The following is a 22,440-nucleotide window of genomic DNA, read 5'->3' on the forward strand; positions in this document are numbered from 1 at the left end:
GGCCGGCCATTGTAGTTTGCTCTATGTGAGTTGGCACAGCCATTCAAGATGTACATTAACCTGCTACTGTGCCGAAATTGTAAATGTTAAGTTGAATGAAAATAGAATTGCGTCTTTTTGGGAATGCTGAGTTTTGGCACCTCTGAAACAAGGCAAAAGCGGTGTGTTGGCAAGTCTGATTAGTTGTGAAAAAAGTGAATTTCTTAATGCCCTGTATGGCATGTTTAAATTGGGTCATATTGGAAGAAAATATTTCCATTCCTTTTGCCTTCTATGATGTGTCCTTATAGTTTATAAAATGATCAATTGATTTATTCTATTTGTGGGAGACATGATTTTATAAAGCTGTAAATGCTAGTTTGTATTTTTCACTTGTAGGAAAACTGAAGGATACAGAAGACAGGCCTTGATTCTGCTGAACAATTTGCTCGCAACTATACCTTTCATAAGTGTTTATACTATTGCATTGTGAATGAAGTGTTCAAATTTAATAAAATGCGTGTCTTATTTTGTCATCAGCAAGTCAGGAGCCCTTAAGTTAAATGTTCAGTGCAGGGAGGGCTTTTTCAGCAATTTACTCCTTGCCTTTGTGGTAAAGAGGATTTGCATTGCATGCACGATAAGTTGTCTATTGGATGGTAATCTAGGTATTTGTGTGCGCTTCTGGGCCAAAAGAGGATTGTCATGCTTGTTACTGAGCAGCCTACAGCTACTCTCGGCATCTCTGCTGCAGTGTCAGGTTATTTCCATGAGACATGATTGCCAAGAAAATGGAACCCATATTATAAACTAGTGAACTTCTGTCCTTCTGAATTTCATAGAAAAGCAACTGTATAAAAACGATTAGAATATGTCCTTGTGTACCTGCTGTAGCAGGAAAATGTACAGTGTTGCTTATGGCTTACGCGGATAAGGCGTAATAAGGCGTTCTTTTGCGTAAAGTAATAAAAAAATAACCCCAGTGCTTAGGGAATTCTTAATCCTAAAAAATACTTAACATATTACAAACTTTCACATTGTGGTGATTAAGAAGTAAAAAAAAGTATTTTATTTATTTCCATTTTTACAATTCTTTAAAATGCCCGTTGATCTAGATGAAGAGATCACATAATCTTCTTTCATTCTCATTTCCTTTTGGTGTAGTGTGCTGTATGTATACAAGTACATCGAATAGGATGTTGCACATTACAGCTACTGTATAATGAAGACCAGTAAAGAGCTGTGAATTTTAGCGCACAGACAAATCAGATCTTGGGGAAACATTCCTGTAGGAAATAACTATGCACACTTGTAGACACCACACAGATCTTTATGGTTATAATAGAACCAATTTTAATTGTTCTGCATTGCACAATTTTCATCAAGCGTTTTAAATAGGACAGCTAACTTCATATGTATGCTATGTCCAGGCACTTTTTTGGGGGGGGTTCCTTAAATGGGGGGTGGAAAACATTTGTGACTGGAACTGGTAGTAGATAGTTCACTGCCCTGGAATGTCAGATTGGTTTTGGCATGCTTTCACTGGTGTGGAATTTGATGACTGCTAGCTGGTGCCGGGGCCTGTCAGCTATGCAGTGGCCGGGCAGCCGTGCGTGGTCAGACTGATAATGCAGCTGTTGAGTGGAACTAAATCCTTTCCAGACTGAAAAGCATTTTCCCCACCCAGCTGTAGTACACCAGCTGTTATATAGAAGCAGACTGAACTTAGTCTTAATTAGTGTGGTGTAGCATGATTTTCCATTAATGAAAATATAAAATGCATTTTTTGTCCATTTGGATTAGGTTAGGTTCAAGATTTTGGACATGGTTTCTTTGTAAAGTGTATTTTTACAGTTGCAGTATTTGTATGTGCAGGTTATTTTCTCAAATTTAGCTGCTCACATTTTAGCATTGCAAAACCTCAGAATTTTAGACAGTCAAATATAAATGTATTCTGGATATTTTCCAGAATATTATCCTAATTGAATAATGCCCAACAGGGTTGTCTAAAATTTCACAGTGCTTTTCACTTCACTTTCCATGATATAATTATGATATCCTTAATGTTATTTGCTATAATGATCGTGCTAACAAATGTGGTTTTATTTACTCAATTGTATGGTGTAGTGGCACTTAATCAATGAAGTGCAGACTCTCTAATGTTCAGCTGATAGAAAGAATCAGTAACCCCTGGCCCTCCTTGTTCCAGGTTGGGAGTGCCCTGAAAAGCCTTTTTAGAAAACATCCTCATAAAATATTTAATAAAAACTCATTGATGCATCTTATATTGGTATGCAATTAAGAAGGACCTATGCAAGTGAAAAATCACAGACATATTTTATGAGATCGCACCTGTTGTTGGGGTTTTAAAGCCAAGGGATGCTTTTGAGTTGATGGATGAGAGTTTATTACACACACAGCGATCACTATCTGCACTGTGAAAATAGCTTTATTGATTGGGTTCTCTGAAGGGAATGACATTCTTACGGTAGCAAGCTTAGGAAAATCTGTATCTTTCCCCAAGATCTGCTCCAGTGTGAGCTCTTTTTATTAATGGAGAGTCTTTTATTCCAGGGTTAAAAAAACTACCTCTTGTAACTGTCTGATTGTTTGATGTACCTGATGCTTTGAGTTATCAATTTGTGAGCCGACGAATTTCACTGAGCGGCTAAGAAGCACAGCAGTTGCTGGGTGTAATAAGTCAACTGGTCCATATTTGTTTCCTATTTAACCAAATATTTAATCTCTTATGGAAAGGGTAATAAAGTTTCTGTGCTACAAAGCCAAAAAAAATGCCGAATGAATTCCACCATTTTCTTTTCAGATTTGACTAAGTGTCTTGCATAGATTAGTGTAGGTATGCCAGTAATTGTTTTCATGTTTAATAACTTCACATGGCATAATTTGTAGATTAGTTGCACCAAATACTGGTGCCATGCTTTTGAATCTCAAAAAGCAGTAGTTATTTCTTGAGGTCATAAGACAGTGGGAGGAGGTATTCTAACATCCTGCTTGCATACTAGGAGAGACTACATTACCATAGCAATGTTCTGCCCTGCTGTAACCCCCTTCCTTCTGAATAAGACAATTGGGCAGGGCCCACTGTTCTATAAATAGCAGGAAAGGAATGGTACTGTATATTGATCTGCAGCAAGTTCATTTGATAGTGGCAAGGAGCTTGGCACTTGTTACATTGTCTCTTATACACAAAAGCCATTTTTAAACATTATGCATAGTTCATAATTAAAACATTTTTCAGGCTTGAGCACATCATTACACACAGAAATGAGCTCATTATATATGTTCTAATTTGAGATGATTTTTTTCAAAACTCCTCAGTGAGTACGCTTATTAAAATAGGCAGTGAAGTTTGTGCAGTGCTTGATTTTAATACTTTGCATGCTTTTATGAAATCTGCGGTAGGTTGAAGATCGTATGATCAGTTTTGCCATGTTTTTTACTTTAAATCTGAGGATTGTTTGGTAGCTTGTTTTTAAATATTGCTGAATCTTACCCATTTAAAAGGAGGCTTCACTCTTAGAAAATGCAGATAAAATAGTGGATCCCACCATAAAGAATAGTGCACTATTTTGTAATGCTGTAACCCTTTGAAATATAACCTTTTTGTATGTGGATTATAGGCCATGAAAGCAACATCAGAGCATTATATGATGACTGAAAATTTGAGGCTGACCTGTTTCTTGGCAACAACAGGAAGCTCTTCAGTGAAATTGTCCTTTTTTGGCACAACTCTAATTGCTGTCTATTCCTGTTCCCTTTGTTACAATGGACATTCCATTGCAATTACCTCATAGTCTAAGTGCCTGCCACAGGCAGACATGGGATTGTGTAGTTAATCCTTACCTGATGCTCAGCTGCCTGTTGGTGTCTGTTGAATTGGGGGTATTAAAATGAAGTTTGAAAGTCAAATCCGTTAGTAATGAAAGGTTGGTAAAGTTAATTTTTGGAGAATCATAGCTGTCGGAAGTGTGGATTTTCATCAGTTCTCAGGATCTCAAGCAGTCATCATCGGTAACTCTGCCTTAAGATTGAGCAGCTTGTGTCAAAAAAACATGATATTCAGATTGGCGTTGTGCGTGCTACGCTACATACGAGGTCCACCTGCTACAAGACGCTTAGATTGAAGGTGGCGTTGTGTTTAAAGGCGTTTATTTCCATCCTGCAGGGGAGTCGATGAAGACCGCCTCGGGGGAGTTTGCAGATGACCCCTGCTCATCCGTGAAGAGGGGGAACATGGTGCGAGCAGCGCGTGCCCTTCTGTCTGCGGTCACTCACCTTCTGGTCCTGGCCGACATGGCGGACGTCTACAAGCTGCTGGTGCAGCTGAAACTGGTGAGAGAAGAGGCTAGGAAGTGAATTTGTTGGCTGATCCATTTTTTCCCCCCCTTTTTTTTTTTGTTTAGTCTACTCCATGGGTGTCAAACTCATATGCTGTGGCGGGCCGGATTGGATTTAATTGTACTTCCTGTGGGACACAACCGTAAAATCCAAATGCAAGGCCCAAGCATTAATATTATTGGTTTTATCAGTGTGTAGTGTTCTGTGTTTTTAACATTTCACAACAGAATACCTGCCCTTGAGACTGTGGCTAGCAGTCATTGCATTTTCACTAGATGCCAGATGAGGAAAACATTAATTACCTCGGAGTATGAGGTGCTTTTTAGCGTTATTAACCACAATTTAATTTAACTTTGGTTGTAATTACTGTGCACTGTGTAAGTCTCCCTTCAGCAGCATTCAAAAGTAACAGCCCTTGTACGTGTTCCACCTTTTTTCCATTATCTCCAAAATACCCTGAGTTAATTTGTGTTGGACTTGATGACATTTTCATTAAATACAGCTTTTGAGAATTCTCAATTTCTTTAGTCACCAAGGTGCGTGAATGGCAAACCTTAACCACATATATTGTAGTTATTTCCTATCTAAAAATCCAGGTTAGTCCTGGGATTTGGTATCATTTTGATTAATCTTTAGTGACACACTGGAAACTGCAGAGGTGACACCTGGCTAATGGATTTGAAAAGCTGCAGATTTGTGATTTTTTTTATACCTGTTTATTTTGCCATTCCCCCGCCTCGTACCTTTAATCTGAGTATGAAATTTTGTAAGGGTTTGGTCACAAATTATCTAGCTTTCAATTTAGCTACCCTCAAGCACTGAGTATTTATCATTTCTATAGTAGAAACAATACAGCTTGATTTATGTTGCTAACATTTAAGTCATTATTTTTTTTAATGGCATTGTGACAATGTAGATGACCACATGATTAATGTGTGACTTTGGGCTTTAGTTTGCTCTTTAAAAATTGATTAATTTTGCTGTATATTTGTGAAAGCTAAGTTGAATTTATTGTAACATCTGTTTTTAGAAGTTGCAATAAATGTAACTCTTACATTATACAGTGTTTAAGTGTGAAGTTTCATATCCAAAAGGATGCCATTCTCTGATACATTACATTTTTCCTATCCTTACATGCCTTAAAATATTTAAATGATACCTTCATAGGGGCTAACTAAGCCAGACCATTTTTAGAGAGACATGTTTAAGAGTGCCTCTGTTTCTTTTGTAGGTAGAGGAGAATCTTGTGAAGGTTCGCAATGCTGGCACAGAACAGGAGCTGGGGATACAGTACAAGGCATTGAAACCTGAAGTCGATAAACTGAACATGATGGCAGCCAAAAGACAACAGGTACGGTACATCAGTGCTAAGGTGGGGCTGTGCAGGTGCCTGATGTTTGAATTGAAATTCTTTTGTGCAAACTGAGGAGGCTGAAAACCTATAAAAGCCCTTCCAGTGTACAGCAATAAAACTGAGGGCTGTTGTATTGGAGGTGAACGGTTTTGTCAACTTACTGCCAGTTTTTTTGAAAGCCTGCTCACTGTTTGATCTCTACTGGGACACACATTTTGACCTTCAATCACTAAAGTATATCCCAGTGTTCAAAGGCAATGCATTAAACTGTACAATCGCTTTCCAACTTCACCTTAATTGATTTGATGTGTTTATTGGTACACTTTAACAGTGTAGACTGTGAAAGATCATTTTAGTCTTGTGTGATGACTGATGTCCAATCAGGGATAGTGACTGGGTCATGTACATGTTTTTGAATCGTGAAAAGCTCTACATTTAAGCAGCAGGTTTTTTTATTCTGTTAAAACAAGTTTTTATACGTCTTATTTTTAAACAAGTATAAGTGCACTCACAGTTCACACTGCATTTGAGCAGTATAAGTTAGGTCTTTGGTGTGAGTGTGTATGTGTCTGTCTGCGTGCCCTGCGATGGGCAGGCATCTTGTCCAGGTTGTAACCTGCCTTGCTTCCGGTGTTTGCCTGGATAGACTCTGGCTTCTCCCCGACCCTGAATTGAAAGAAGTGGTTAGAAAATGGATTTATGGAAGTTATCTTCATCAATATTTGAAGGTGGTGATTGGCATTTTAGTTTACTCCCTAAATACCATAATGAGAGACTGCATTTTAATGGGGGTAACTATAGTAGACCCCCTTTTCCTGAGTTCCTTAATTTCAAGCCAGTGTAAGGCAATCCCATGTCTTGATTGTTCCATTATCTTAACTGACTTAACCTTGTCCCTTTGCACTTAATGGGTCAATGGATCAGACTTCTAGAACAATTTAAGTATCTTTTCAGGGGTGCCTACGGTCTTTTCAGATTCTAGCTGTCTCTGGTTTTCCATGAAATGCTGCACAGTAGAGGACTTGCCGTAATATAATAAACGGGGTTCCTGATATCTGCATACCAGTTATTGATTTTTTTATACCATTTTGAATAATTATACATAAATAGCTCAATCCATTTTGTGGTCATTGGCTCTTCATCAGAAAGCCTTTCTTGGTAATTATTTTTCACATTTCTAATTGCATTTAAAAACACCTCACAGCCTTTGACCTTTTTGTCTGCAAATATAAACTTGAAAATGTTGATGTTGCCTGCTTTTTTTTAAGTCTTCAACTGGTTGTCCAGATCCACTCAATTCAGCATTTCAGAGATCCAGTATATTTAGTAATTTGAGTGCTTTTAAGACTTCGGGTCTGAAATCTGAACTCCAGTTTGCTTGGTTACATTTAACAGTAATTTTATAAACCTGCTTGAGTGCCACGAATGTCCGTTTCTCAACATTCTCCAGTGTTGAGGCAATTTAATTGACTATATGTGTCACCCTGGTGAATGTTGTTCTTCACTTCTGCATTTGAAACCAGTCAGGATACCTGTAGTGCTCTGAGCCTAACCTTTCTAAAATGCCTGTCTGGTTCTGCTGTAAATTATGCTGACATATTCTAATAGTGGAATTATGATAATAGAGACTGCTCTCTCTGAAATGTATCAGTGACATTCAGACAGTGACTTATCATACCCGCCATATTCGTTCCTTGAATGCTGTCACAATTAACATTCTAACAATGGTGCGTTTTCACCTCCAAAGTCCTAATCAAGCACTTCTTGATTTTATATAGTTTACAGTGTCAGCTCACAGTCCTCTACTGTTGATATAGTGCAGATGAACATGGGGCAGACAACTGAAGGACACATCTTGCTTTTATTGTAGATGCAGTATAATTTCAAACTGAAGTGGTTCAGGAAGATTATCAAATGCACATGAATGCAAATGGTAGGTTTTACATGAACAAACACTGTAGACATTAATGCCGGTAGTGTGATAATGAACTGCGAGGCTGAATTCTGCTGTAAAACAATGTGCAGTAAGTGCTCCTTTTTGATTAACAAGAAGTGGAGTTCAGCTGTAGCAGTATTGTAAGCAGTTGAAACTTATACTCTTTCATGGGGAATTGTAGAGCTGGAATGGTTTTTGGTATGACTTTTTAAAGTCTAGGCACATGGCTGAGAATTTCCTCTTCGAAAACAATGAAATCTAATGGCTGAATCGCATTCTCGCATTATCCTCCCAACCCCCCGCCAACAGGAACTCAAAGACGTTCACCACAAAGACCAGATGGCAGCGGCCCGTGGGGTCCTTCAGCGGAACATCCCCATGCTGTATACGGCCTCCCAGGCCTGCCTGCAGCACCCTGATGTGGCAGCGTACAAGGCCAACCGGGACCTCATCTACAAGCAGCTCCAGCAAGCGGTGTCGGGGATTTCCAATGCCGCTCAGGCCACTGCCTCTGAAGACTCGGCCCTGAGCCAGCCCGGAGGGGGCGGCGAGCTGGCGTACGCGCTCAATAACTTTGATGTAAGTAGTGCTGTCAAGTCAATTTATTTTTATTTTATCTTCCATACAGTTCTCTAGGTCTGTTGTAGGGACTTGCACTACTCAAACATCAAGCTAATTCTCTCCTAGTCACCATTGCTCCAATTGGAGTTAAATTTGGCAGGTTGCTTTGCATTAAAACCTGCTTCTGACTTGCTCTGCACATGCCACAACAGTATTTTAGACCCATAATGGGTTATCACCTGCTTGGTGAATTGTGCTCTATGCCTCCTAAGTGTTATTCAAAAACTGTTTGGCTGCTTTCTGGAGCACATCTAAACTTGGTAGGTATCCCTTTAGTGACAGCATGTCAAAATTGGATTCCTGCTTTAAACAGAAGGCCTCCTGATTGTCATTTTCATCCCTTGTCAGCGTGCATCACAGATGGTTTCTGATCAGATCTGTTTGATTGAGCTCCAAGTGGTTACATATAATTTTTGTGACAATGCTTAATTGTCATGTTACGATAAAGGCTTCCTGTGTACAAGGCAGCTGACTTGCCATTTTGTTCTGAAAACAAGCTTCCTGTCTTGAACTGCAGCACCAATCAAATTAAAACTTGGCAGGTTTCACCAGCAGTTAAGCCTGAAACTGTGCTTGTAATATCCTGCAAAGTATTATGTTTAGTATTTTGTCAGTATGCAATTAACAGCCTTGTGTTCTTGACTGTCCTTGAAAATAGGTGAATGTGTTCTGTGCTTTTAAATGGAAAACATCAGCAACACTAACTTAAATTAAGGTCCCCTAATAGATTCACAGTGTAATGTCTATTATAGCATTTCAGTTGGATACAAGAGGACCAATTGAACTTGATTGACCGCTGTCAGGCATACATTACAATTACAATGTCAAAGACATGAAATAAAGAGCAAGTATGTGTGGGAAAGTGACTGCATTTTTCTTCACTTTAGTGAACAGGCATGATTAAAAGATGTTTATGCTATACTCTTTTAATCAGAACTTGTATACAATCCTACACTGTCAGTCCTATTCTAATTCTTCTCTTACTGCCTTTAATGAAATTCAGACGCATTTATTCTTCACTCTATTTAATATTGAACTTGACCCTTTATACTAATGAGAGCTTATACTAAAATTAATTTTGGTTTTATGGACAGGATCTAATAATTTCACATACTAGCAGAGTGACATGCTTTGGAGACTAATCCATGTGCTACTTCTATGTATCTTGATATTCTTGAAAATCATTTACTTTTTGCACCACATCTTTGTGTTTGATGGAAGAAAAGTAGGTGTTCTTAAAACCTGAAACTTTTATCCAGGTCTGGTTATTCATTGTGACAATGTTTTTGGACAGTTTACAGTCTTCAGGCTGTTTTGTTTCATAAGAGTTCCAAAGGAATAGTCACTGCGATTCTGAATATGACTACTCAGATTTCCTATCCAAAACCGCTAGGAGCTATGTTTAGAAGGTTTGTGGTTAGGACAATAGAGTATTGCTGCTTCCCTTATGTTTGTATATTTATGTAATATCTATTCTTTTGAAAGCCTGTAATGTAATGTCTGAACTACATTTAGGTTCATCAAGTTATTTTGTATGGAGAGTGGTCTGGGAGGTTTTTAGAATTTGGGCTCCTAAAAATTAAGGATGTCTTGATTTTAAAAAACCTTTTCCGTTCCAGCTAACTTAGTATCTCTCACTGATTAACGTTGAAGGATTTGTCACAATGAAGTATATACTCACCATTTTTTTTCCCCCCAATTTTGCCAGTCTTCATCCATGAACTTCGCAACACACTGAAAAGGTTGTCTTGTTAATTTGCTCTGGGACACTGGATTGTCCCTTTTGAATTCAGCGACTAGTAAACCTGAGTGCAGTCGCTGTTGAATTTGCTTTCTTTAGTGTAATGGAACAAGGCCTTTTTGATTAACTGGTTATAGTAGGCCAGGTTTTGCACTGAAAAACCAGTCACCATTAACATTCATCTTAACTGAGTGTTTGCTCATAATCCCCGTAAGAAAATAGTTAAGTATCTCATTGCTCTATTTCCTTTGTGAGGCAGATATATTCAAGGTGCATACTGTAGGTCAGCATGACATTAAAAAGAACTGTACAGTCTTCATGGAATCTGTAGTTCTTCTGCCTGTCTCTAGGGGTAGCTCTTGAAGCATTTTTAATTGTAAAGCTGACCTGTGCATTTCTGATCTTAAATGCTAAAAGGGGCTTAAGAGTTGACATTTGGGGAGGTGGGGAGGGGTTTAGAGTGAGAGGGAAAGTGGCAGTATACTTAAGGCTATGGTTGTGACTTATTAGAATCATTATTCTTAAAATTATATCTAAATCTGTTAAACTTATATCATAACCCAGTGACTTTAAAACTCTTAAATAGATATTGCATATCTTTACAAAAAAAGGAAGTTTTAAGATTAAAACTTCAATAAACTTGTATCAGAAAGCTCTACATTTCCTATTTTATGTCTGAAGTCATTTTTCTTTGCCTCTTGCAGCATTATAAAATCACATGGTGTTAGATGGCAGTGAGATTTTCTGACAAAGGGGCTAAAGAAAGTGATGAGTTACTTCTCAGACATCAACTAAGTTGTTACCTTTAGAAAGACTATAAATGTGCTAGGTCAGCTTTGCAATCCCTTCATCTGTTTAAACTTAATCTTTCGAGAGTATTTTCACTATCTTCTGCTTTTAAGACTGCGACATAGACCCGAAACATTTTCTGAATATGTCCAAGGGTAAAACTTGGATGCATTGCTTCCATAAGTCTTGGCAATGATGTAGGATCTAAAGGATTGTTGTAAGATTTAAGGAGTTATGTCAAGTGATGTTAACAGTATTGTAGATGAAACACACGTTGATTTCCTCCTACTTTAAAAGCTGGCATCTTTTTCTTACCTCAGAAAAGAGTAGAAAGCATTTGTCTGATCCTGATATTTACAGAACAAGTATATGACTTAGTATTTAGGTAGCATGGTGAATTGTAAGGTTCCGTGCATTGTTTTTAGTGCACATATAGATACATTAGGCCACAGACACCTGTTTTCAGAGCCTAACTTGAAGCAGAAGCGACTGAGTCATCAGCCTGTTTCCATGGAAACATGATGCGTAAGCAAAGGAGGTCAGGCAAGAAGATAAGGCTAATAAGCTAGAATTTTAACAACGGAATTGTGGAATGTTTTTCAAGGATAAGGTAGCATTAGAGCTTTTTGAAATTGTTCAGAAAATATCTGTCTTGCTCAAAGCAGTTCTCCCAGGTACATACTTTTTCTGCTAACCTGTTATGAGAAGTTAAAGCTTTCCTTCAAAAAGAAAAATTGCTATCTCGCAGACTGGAATAGTGTCTTGCTACTAAAATAAATTGTTTTGGGAATAGTATTCCGTATATCATGTGGAATAATTTTAAGTGTTTTGATTTTTTACTGCACAAATTAGTGATGTCAAATAAGAATTGAGCAATATTAGTTTTTAGAGCAGAACATGTAAAGAAAGGAGAACCTGCCTGTATTCGCATATACTTTCTTAATTCTTTTCACAGCCCTAGACAGATCTAGAGTCACAGAATGTTAGCTAACAGCAAACCTTTCATGAGGGAGGTGGTCTTGGTGTGGCCTTTGTGTTGCTGGCTTTGTTACCCTTTTGAAGAGTCATTCTGACTCTCCCTCTGGGAGGTCCAGTGCTTTGCTGTCGAGAGTCAATGGAGAAACACTTGTTGGGAGTTTTATTAGTTTTTTTCCCTCCTACGGAAAAAAGATGGCCCTCCCAGGTTGTTTACGCTGTGGGAGTAGCGAGCGCTAGTCAAGAAACTGACTCATTTGAGCTTTAGCCTAAATGTTTCCTGTTCCACACTTAAAAACTTCACTCCAAACTTCAGCTTAGTTGAAAAATGTGTATTTTTTGCAAATCGGGGACTTAAGCCAAGAAAGTCCAATCAGGCCTTAATAGATCTTATATTATAAACCTATCCTGATGGCATTATTGTCTGAATGTAGGCTTTATGACAATTTGATTTGTAGGCACCACCTTGGATTTAGTTTCAGGTATTTCTAAATTGACATGAGGTAGAAGGGATCACTACTAGGTAGAAAGGAGCTGTTAATGCAGGATTTGAAGACCTGTAGTGTTCAGCTTGTGGTTGATGGTCCAGTGTTGCTGGACTCTGCCAGGTTGAGAAACATCCGGAGGTTTGTCTGCATTTTAATCAGCTTGCAAGCTGCTTTCAAGAGCATTATTATTTTTTACAAATTTCTAAGTGGTAATTCTTCACAGAATGCCCTGTTGGTCTTTTGTTTTTTTGCACTCTTCAGAATCGTTCCACTGGAAGGGGCACTTAACCATTGTTGCAATAGCATGTAGTGAACAGTAGTCTGTAATTCATACAGTACGTTTTGATTATGGTCTCAGTCTCTCTAGATTACTGAACATACCTGCTTAATTGATCACAGTGAAACAGTAAAAGTCTTTAGAATTTGGTTATTATAAATTATGTGCAGTTAAAGAACTACCTAAAACTTGCAGGACTAGGGCTGTCCAGGTCTTGTGTTGGAGACCCATGCCATAGAACCACTTTGACATACTGCTTTTGTACCAATTTTTTAATAACCTATTATTTAATTCATAGCTGCATGACAAAATCCCACGTCACTGACTGTGGGTCAGTGTATTTACAATTTAAAATAAACAGTTTATACAGCAGTTTTAGTTTGGTGTCAGATTTTAAGTCATTCAAAGCACTGCTAGTGCAGGAGTCTGAAATGTTAATTTATACTTACCAGTCTTTTGAGATTTTATGTCATAGCCTTGTCACTTTTATGCAGTATTTACAATCATTTGTTTGTACAGTGGCAGTTTAAGACAGACCTTTTATGAAGTTGAAAAACTGCCAAAGGTGGTTATATAACAGTTAATTTATAAAAAGATAATGAACATGAAATTGCTTTATGTGATTAGATTAAATGATTAGAAACTCTGCTATATATTGTGGTACATGAGGAAAATTATTTTTTTCACTTTATTGTGAAATTATTATTTCTGGATAGCTTTCATGTGTTTCATTGTTTGCTTTGGGTTTGAGGCTAGTGGTGCAGTGGTTTGGGAAGCTGGGATTAATCCCCAAAATAGGGTAACGTGAGGCATTCATAATGGAATGAAAGGAAATTGACTTTTTCTTGCCATTTTCAGGTCAGAAGCTCACAGTCCCTTGCAAACAGGCATTGTATCTCAAGGGGGAAACCTAGCTAAGGTTTGGAGAACACGGCCAACACAGCAATTCATAAAGTACACACTGATTTAATTAAACTGCACATGTTACAAAGGTTAATTAGTAGGATTAATAAATCCTAAAGGACTTTAATATAATCAGGTACAGTGTAATAGGTACATACACCTTTGGGGGTGTGTACCTAAAGCTAACGGACATATGAGGGTCCCAAAAGCCTGTTATACACCATATATATGTATATATGGTGCTTATTATCTGAGGTGAAAAGGGTCACGTTAAAAGTTTTCTTTTCTTTGTGAAGATCACAAGAGTTAATCTTAACTTGAGTTGAAATGGAAACACTGCTCATATCTCCGGATTACAAGATAGGCCAAATTTAAGTTATTATGTGGGGTACGCCTTTGAAAGTGGTAGTTCTTGGTCTTTTTCAGCAAGCTTGTAGGACGACAATGCTTAAGTAGTGGTATGACAGGCTTTGCCTTCCCATGTCGGTACATCTTTTTCAAACTGTAACTAAGGGATTAACAAGGCAGTCCTGTTGTGTTCCCCAACAAAATAAACACTTGAGCAAATGCATTTATGAATAAAGCTTGACACTCAAAGTTCAAGGTAGTATACTGTTCCAGAGAAAGGGTTTCATGGCAACAGGTTCAGTACTTGCAGTTTTAAGTTAATGCACCATCACTAAGGGAATTCATGAGGTCATCTTGCCGCTTTAATTTTCCATGAACAATTTGGTGGTTAAGAAATAGACAAAAGCTTAAACTTAAGCCTTGTCTAAAAGACAAAATTTCATAGTATTTAAAACTGGAGTGTTCTCGGAGTATGACCATCCCCACCAGATACCCGAATGCATTCAGAAGCGGACATAAATCTTGGAGTCAAAGCAAAACTGTTTTCATAAAATGAGTAATGCTCCGTAGCTGAGCGTGCTCTTAAAACTAATACAGAAAGGAGACAACCTTTAGACCTTAATGTTTCATAATAAACAATTGACAAACTTGCATGATGGATTTTAAAAAACTTTCAATCCACGGTGCATCCATATACAGGCCATAAATTTAAGGTTTATTTGTAACATTACAAATAACGTAATGCCTTTGAAAGCCTTAAAGGGTTTTCAAAATGTTCTTAAGCTTTCCTAAGTTAATCAGCATGTCTGAAAGTCACATATGACTTTCACTTTAATAAGTTCATTCAAAATGTGTAGTGCATTGTTGAAGTTTACCACGTCATTTTCTACAGGCAGTAGACAAATGGAAATGCTTGGGTAAATAATGCAAACCAAGTATATGAAAGCAGGGGCTTTATAATATCCAAGCATGCTTAGTGTCGCATATAAAAAATGTTAGACAGCCATAATTATAGATAACCTGGCCTATCATGTCCACAAGAGATTTCATGAGCTTTAAAGAAGCAATTTTTGTGCCATTGAGCGATTGTCTAGCTGGAGCTTCAGTGACCAGGAGCTCCCCTTGCCCATGATTCATAAACATTGCTGTCTCAGGTAATGTCAGCGTGGAATTCCGAAGGAGTGTGGGGTAGCCCATACTCCAGGATCTTGATAGCCTTGCATTGATCTGAAGCGCAAGGCAAAACAGGAAAGCAGCTGCAATCAGCTGACTGCAAATTTCAACCCTGGACATGAGCAGCCAGTTTAATCAAAAATGTCCCTCTGAAAACGGAGCATGTTATCTTCAGTGGGTTGCGGTGCATCTGTCCAAGTCCAGTTTCTTGGTTTAGGTGCACTCGTTCCCTTAGAAGGCAAGGTTAATCCTGTCACTTAGTGCTAACAAGTGGCCTTCACCTCATGTTACAGCTTTCTTTTTCTTGCTGGGAGGGTTGTATTCCAGTTGACAATGTCCCCATCAGCAGAACATGACTTAACCACCACAGGATGATGATCATGGCACTGATGTTGTCCATGTCCATGGCCTTCTTAATCACCAGTTCTGAACCCGGTCGAGCATTTAGGGGATATTCTGGAAACACCTTAATTTTCATGTTTTTCAACTGGTCATTGCCTTTCTAGTGGAAGAATGGTGCCAGGATGTTTCTGTGTTCCTGTTTGTTTTTAAGTATAACTTTAGTATTTTCAGGAGGCCTGTGGCATTTAAATAGACTGCTTGATTTCAGGTCCAAACTAATACGTTATTCTAACACGATTGTAAGTTAATTTCTCATATTACATGTCCGACGCGTCCACATAACGTCGTAAGCAAATGGTAAGGCCTTTTCATTATTATTTTAATGTCTATGATCGGGTCTCTTGGGTGGCTGCTTATTACTCAGGGGGTCTGAAGTTTTAAGTTTGAAGACGAGGTATTCCGCATATTTATTTCCTCTTTCCCCCCCCCCTTCTTTCTCTCCTAGAAACAAATCGTTGTGGACCCTGTGAGCTTCAGTGAGGAGCGGTTCAGGCCTTCCCTGGAAGAGAGGCTGGAGAGCATCATCAGTGGTGCGGCGCTAATGGCCGATTCGTCCTGCACACGTGATGACCGAAGGGAGCGCATTGTGGCAGAGTGTAATTCGGTGCGACAGGCCTTGCAGGATCTGCTCTCGGAGTACATGGGCAATGTAGGTCCTTTTCTGTGTTTTTTCTCTTCTTCCCGGTCTTCTTTCCCCGCTCCGAGACTTTTATTTTATAGCCACCTGCTGTTTGAGATGCAGGGATCTGGGGGGGGGGTCTTAAGCCCTGTTCCATTGCAAGTTGTAGTCATTATTTTCCATGCCGGAGCTCCTCTCTTTTAAAGATCACTCTGTTCTCTCTTGCCTTCATTTAAAGTATGTTTTTCTCTGTAGAGAGAGCTGCTAGTCCCTGTGGTGTATCATTGTAAGTGCATCTCTATTTAAAGAATGCCTATTTATAATGCAGTTGTGGAACTAGAATATAAATGTGCCTCATAAAGGGTTTTTTAAAAGGTGTTTTTTTATCTCAGTTGCTTGAAAAGGAAACTGTTTTTACCACCCTCAGCAAACAAGTATGAGGTTTTTTCAACAGGTTTTTACCGATTTAAATTTCTAATGTCTGTAAAAAAAATTTCAAAACATTTTTGAAGAGTTTTATATACGTTTCTCAGACTTCTACAATGATTATTTTTCCCACTAGGTGCACTATTTATTATTTTAGATTTTACTTTTGAAGAACATGTTTATTACATGTTTATAGTTATGGTTTTTACCTCTTTGTAAAAAAGTCCTGTACATCTAACTCTGTAACAATACAAAAGTTTAGAAGTCACAGAAAACTAGATGATGTGGATGTTTTGATCTTTATGCCACATTATTTTTCGAGCCTAGCTACCCGCTCTTACCCAGATATCTCAGGCAGGTGAGAGATTTTGTAAGAGCTGCCTTGCTCCAGTAAACTGAGGAGCTTCATCAAGGTTCAGCAGCACAAATCACCTCGGCCCTTTTGTAAATAACGATGACATTTATTGATAAATAAGATTGCTTTTCTGAAATTTGATACAGCATAACAGATGGAGCACATTTACCCACCTAATTAAAATGCAATTACCAGGCCACATGAACCCTTGTTTGTGTGATTTTAGATACCATACGGGGATGGAGTGTTAAAGGCTAATGTGGCACTAACCTTGTCCTGAATTAGCTCAATTATAGCAGAAATATCTTGCCTGTTCTTTAGAACGTGGTTTTGTTCTTCTGCTTTTTAAATGACACTTTGAATATCATACAGTAATTTGATTGTCAGTTAACTTTTACTTAGGCATAGTGAACTGTTTTGTGTGGATGTGTTTCTAGACTTAAATCTAAAGCATTACGTCTACCTGCCAGGTGAGGAAATCAAGACTTCACAAAATTTCAGTAGACAGTTGCTTTTTTATCCTTAGGTTGTTTTAATATTGTGACATTAGCTAAAGCAGTGCTATCTGTTTGAAGCCTTTATCCTTCCCCCTTCAACAGGCTTGGTGCCCAAAAACATCAGACTGAGTCAGATGTTAAGTGTTGGAGTTGACAAGGCAAAGGGGAGACACTGTGCTTAAGGTTATATTATTGGTTTTACAACTTGTCAGAAAAAAGATTTTCTAAGGCAGTATGATTTTTAAAACCTTGCATCAGTGTCAAATTGGTGGTGACATATACTGTTCATGTTGCCGCTTCAAGCGTGTTAAGCTCTGTTTTGGAGGTCTTACCTGGCGCTCCTCAGAAGGATCCCCTTAACCCTGACCCAGTTGGAAGACTAATTGGATAAACCTGGAACGACTGTGTTTATTTTTGAGTATCCGTGTATTTTAGCAGAACTTTTACCTGGTATTCATAGCTCGGGTGCTTTGTGTGGATTTAATCTGATGTGCCAACTGAGAAGGGCAGAGAAATTTTATTTTGGTGATTCTATTTCTTGACACGCTGAACGGAAATATGGTGGACAAATTTAGATCGGCAAATTTAATGCATGGAAAATCTATAGACATGAAATACTTCTAAAACTTAAATACTTCTTAAAAGAGAGGTAAAGCCAGTAATTTGGGCATCTTATTTTAAATTCTGTACTGAGCAAATGTAATTTTAACTGCACACTTATTTTACTTTTGTATTTATATATGTAATGTTTGTAATCAGTGCATGCATCTTTAAGGTACTTTCTTAAACGCAGGCTACACAGGTAACATTTTGTAATTTTATGGCCATGGTCTCACTTTTTTTTTTACAGTTTCTAGGCTGTTCTTATGTGTAGGTGATAACTGAAAGAATAACATTCACACTGTCTGAAGGTTGCATTTAGTGAAGTTCAATGAAGAAGCTCTAAAGAACATCTGGGCATTTTCCGGCATGAAGTGGCCTTGCTTTCTAAGTGCTCTGAAATGTAAAAGCTTTGAAATTGTTGGATTGGCTTTAGTGTACTGATGAGGGAAAAAAAATGGTTCAGGCAAAAGTGCAGCTCATTTTAGCAAAGTGTTGGGGAATTATGTTCATTGCACTTGTGAACTGCAGTGAAAGATTCCACACCGCCTACAGAAACATTTCAGCTGTACCCTTTTCCCTCCCCCCCCCTCCTCTCTCCCTCCCCTAAACATATAGAAAGCCACTGAATGTTTCCTGAAACGTTGCAAATACACTTTTTATTTATCAATAAAAATCAAGCTTTGCTTTCCTGCCAGTTGATCGTTTTTAAAAAGCTACACCGAAAAGTCTAATTTAGTGAGCCTGTAGACGTAACTTATTCCCCCCTCATCTTGTATTTTTCCTTGTATAGCTACATTTGCAGAATGTAACAGTGTGGCTCAGATACACAAGTCAAAATCTGGATGGAGAACAAAAGATGAAAGATGTTCTTTCAAGGCTGCACTTTTAATAACCATCCAGACCCCAAGGTCCATTCATAGTAAAAACCTCCATGACCTTTTTTTTCTGAATTTATCCCTTTTTTCTACATGTTAACTAGACCAGGGATAACCAACCCTGGTCCCCTTGTGCTAAGGTTTCTACAGGGTTTCATTCCAACCCTGCTCTTATCAAGCTATATTAGCTTATTGCTGGCTTAATTGGATCAATTTAATAGCTTCTCCTAGCTCTTCAGGTGCTGCTGTTCAAAGAGACCTAGAAAACCTTTAGATACAACAGCACTCCGAAGACTGAACGGTCCTGCAGTAGGCAACGTGATTTTCATAAAAGCATAGTTCAGTCAATATTCACATCAAGCAAAACCTGTAGACACTAAACAGTGCCTGCCATAAATCTCCTGTTTCAGACATTGTTGCTGAGTACAGTGTATAAACCAGGGATGTCACTTGCTGTGGTGGGCCAAATTTGATATAAATATTTCAAGCAGGCCATACATACTATAAATTATATAAGTACTATGCAAACCATTACATAGTTTTTTAGTGTTTGGTGTTTTTGATTACTTTAGAATGACATTCCTGCAATAATCAACCTTTTTCTTTGCTAGAACCCCATTTTCCAAAATGTGCTCATTGACCCCTGAGTATGCTATGTCTTAAGATGTTTGGCTATGTAAATCGCCATTCAGTTGAAAAAGTCAGAATAAATAGTTCAACAGCTGCTGTAAATGTGCAGCTATATGTGTATCTGTTGCTCAGCTGCAGTGCTGAAACAAGTCAAATGTACTATGGAATTAGTTATGAACATCAGTTGCAATATTTTTGTGAGACTAATAAGCTTTACACTCAATGTGTATGATAAGTGAAAAGCAGTTCCACTTATTTTATTTTTTTAACTCCGCAAAAGGTATGATATGAACGTTGACAAACTCAAAATATGGCAAGCTCTATGTGTTATCCGTGATGTGCAAACAGCAGTAATTGCATTTCTACAGCCATCGTGCTTTGGTAACTGCTGCCTGTTCCATACAGGTTGGATGTTGGCTGAGTACTTTGTTAAATGCGTCTCCTCTTCCCTTTAACCACACAATGTTATTTCTTCTAACAGAATTACAAGGCCTAAATATAATTAAAAACATCCTGAGATTGTAACAGAAAACCACTAGGTACAGTTTCCAGGAGCCCAGTGGTGGTTCGTTTGCTGACGTTGCTCCAAAATTTAGTGTTATAAGCCTTGCGGTTTGTTTGGTTCCCCCACCATTTTGTGCAGAGTCATTCCCCCGTCAAACCAGATCTGTGATGTCAAATGGAGTCGCTGTGATGCGGTAAAGGCAGAGATCCACAGGGAGCACTGCATGTGGGACTGTTGCAGTGACATCATCAAAGACACCAGTCTGGTGCGTAGGCTATGCAGGCTCAGACGGGGCACAAAGTGAATCGTGATCGAGGCTCTGGCTGCACCTTCACAAGGGCTGAACAAATGAGCTCTCCTGATGTAAACATTCTGGCTTCTAGAGGCAGATTCTGAAGGAATAAAAACATTACATATGTGCAGTGTTTCTATCACTTACCAATAAGTCCGTTTGCATTTTTGCCCTCATTTCTGAGATGACTTGTCTAGAATTCCATTCACGGCCTATGCATTTCCTTTGCCAATTAATATTGTAGTTCTAATCCAGTCTCCCCGGCATTTGAGTTAATGGTTTTCCTTGTAATTGTAATGTGCAATTGCATCATGCAATTTTGAATTTGGTGTGTAACAGGATGCCATGATGTTTAACTGAATTTAGTGTATGTGTTTTTAACTGCGAAATAAGATATGTCCCAAGAGCGGGAGCAATGCTCCTTTACCTTTGTTTACCTTTGTAAATTCTTATTGCTGTTTCCAGTTTGACTGCTGTCTTCTGAAAAACGAACAATCTCTCCGGCTTTCATAGCTGTAATTGTTAAACTGCTGGAGAAGTACATCCATGGATGGTTACGCATTTCCTGCAGAATAGATTTATATAATGAGGCGACTTCGAAGATCAAGAAAATCTCTGTAAAAGTCAACCACACTAGTTTACAGGGAAAAGTGTGAGGCACAGGCACTGACTGGTGCAACATCTAACTGCTGTCTGAAGATTTTCGACTTATCAGATAGCCATGCTCCAGCATAGTTGGATGGAACTGCAGAATCATCTTGATTTACTAATAACTGAATTAGGTCAGTACTGCAGGGGCCACATACCAGGGCACAATCTTAGTATCATATTTAAGTTGTATAGAAATGTAGGCCTACAGTTTTGTAGCCATCTCCGTTTTGATAATAGGTTTCTGGGAACCATAGCTGCTCTGCTAAAGTTTGCTTATTATGTATAATTCCTGACTATGTTTTTGGGCTGTTTGAAAAACTTAGCCTTGCTTTGATAATTGACCCACTTTTAAATGTTCTGCACAAATGTTTATGTAATTTTTAATTTAAGTAATTTGGGTATTTCCATCCATTATTTTCCCTCTCGGTTTGCCGTACATGTCTGTTAAACATAGATATCTGTTCGCTGTGATGATGTAGAACTGACATGACAAGATGCTGGCTGCCAAGCCAGTCATTGGCTTCAGTACAGATTAAGTCTCTTGAGTGTACCTGATACTTGTGTGGTATACAGTGTGTAGTCTGGTGATAGGCTTTACTTCAGGATCTTCCTGAAGTCTGCCACAAGAGATGTCAATCCCGCTGACAATCAATGCCCCTTTGATGAAGACATGGCCCATTATTGATGTGACACTTGTCATCTGCCAGTGCGGCGATGGGCTTTGATGCACATAGAGCTTTGGCAGGCACTGGCTTCTGCCCCAGCCTGCACTCGTAGAGGAAAACGACACAGAAAAGGTGGAATCTGATTATCGGCTTGTTTTGACGCTGTTTTGTCCCTTAAAGGATTTGTGAATCTGATACTTTTATCAGTGGTTCTTGACACTTGCTTCTAAGCGATTTCATCATGATCCTTAAATTGTAGTAAATTATCTCTGCATGAAAGTTTCCTCATTGAAGGTCCAGCATTCATGAGACAAAGGGCACATTACCTAATAGTACATCAAGAGCTTTGCTGCAGCTGAGGCATTCTGTGATGAATGGACCCTTTAACCTTTCTGTTGTGTTCCCCCCAGATTGTGAATGTGGGATAGTCCAGTTACCTATAATGGAACAGATGATTTTTGAATGACAAAGCACAGTGCAGTGAATGTCTGCTCTGCTTCATTTAATGTGGTAGCTTTTATAAGATAGTCAAAAGAGAGAGAAGTTCCCAAAATTGTGGAATTGAGTTGTAATTGAATTTGAAGTGCAGCGTGTAGTACAGACAGAATTGTACTGTTATTAGCAATGTATTAATTGCATTGAATTTAAATGTCATAGTGGTTACATTAAATTATCACTTGGGATTTTTATTGCTTAAGAAATGAGAAGACAATTCTAATACCTTTATGAAAATGTGAGTTCTTTTGAGATTAATAGGATTCTGCATCTTTATAATGTTGAAGTTTTATTGGACCCATTCTCAAATTTATATATATGTAAATGACACAAAGGTTAGCTGGATAGCTTCGCAGTGTAGATGAGCTCAGTGTAGCAGTAGTAAACCTCAGGACTGTACAGGATTGTCATTGATACATTTTTACCTCTCCAAGATGGATCCTCCTGCAATTTGTGTGTAAACTGTGGCAGGATAGGACATC

General features: G+C 38.4%; 1 protein-coding gene across 4 annotated transcripts in view; it reads left to right on the forward strand.

Moving 5' to 3' along the window:
• Window positions 1–22,440, forward strand: part of ctnna1 (catenin alpha 1) — a 109,511-nt gene that overhangs the window by 9,015 nt on the left and 78,056 nt on the right. For all 4 annotated transcript variants that reach the window (XM_088931532.1, XM_088931535.1, XM_088931536.1 and 1 more), the window contains 4 exons: window positions 4,166–4,332; window positions 5,570–5,689; window positions 7,938–8,207; window positions 15,791–15,994. In XM_088931532.1, coding sequence (XP_088787658.1) covers window positions 4,166–4,332; window positions 5,570–5,689; window positions 7,938–8,207; window positions 15,791–15,994 — 761 coding nt within the window. The remainder of the gene's footprint in view (window positions 1–4,165; window positions 4,333–5,569; window positions 5,690–7,937; window positions 8,208–15,790; window positions 15,995–22,440) is intronic.

Source organism: Atractosteus spatula, chromosome 14, assembly GCF_055471065.1.
Source record: "Atractosteus spatula isolate fAtrSpa1 chromosome 14, fAtrSpa1.hap1, whole genome shotgun sequence".
NCBI lineage: Eukaryota > Metazoa > Chordata > Actinopteri > Semionotiformes > Lepisosteidae > Atractosteus > Atractosteus spatula.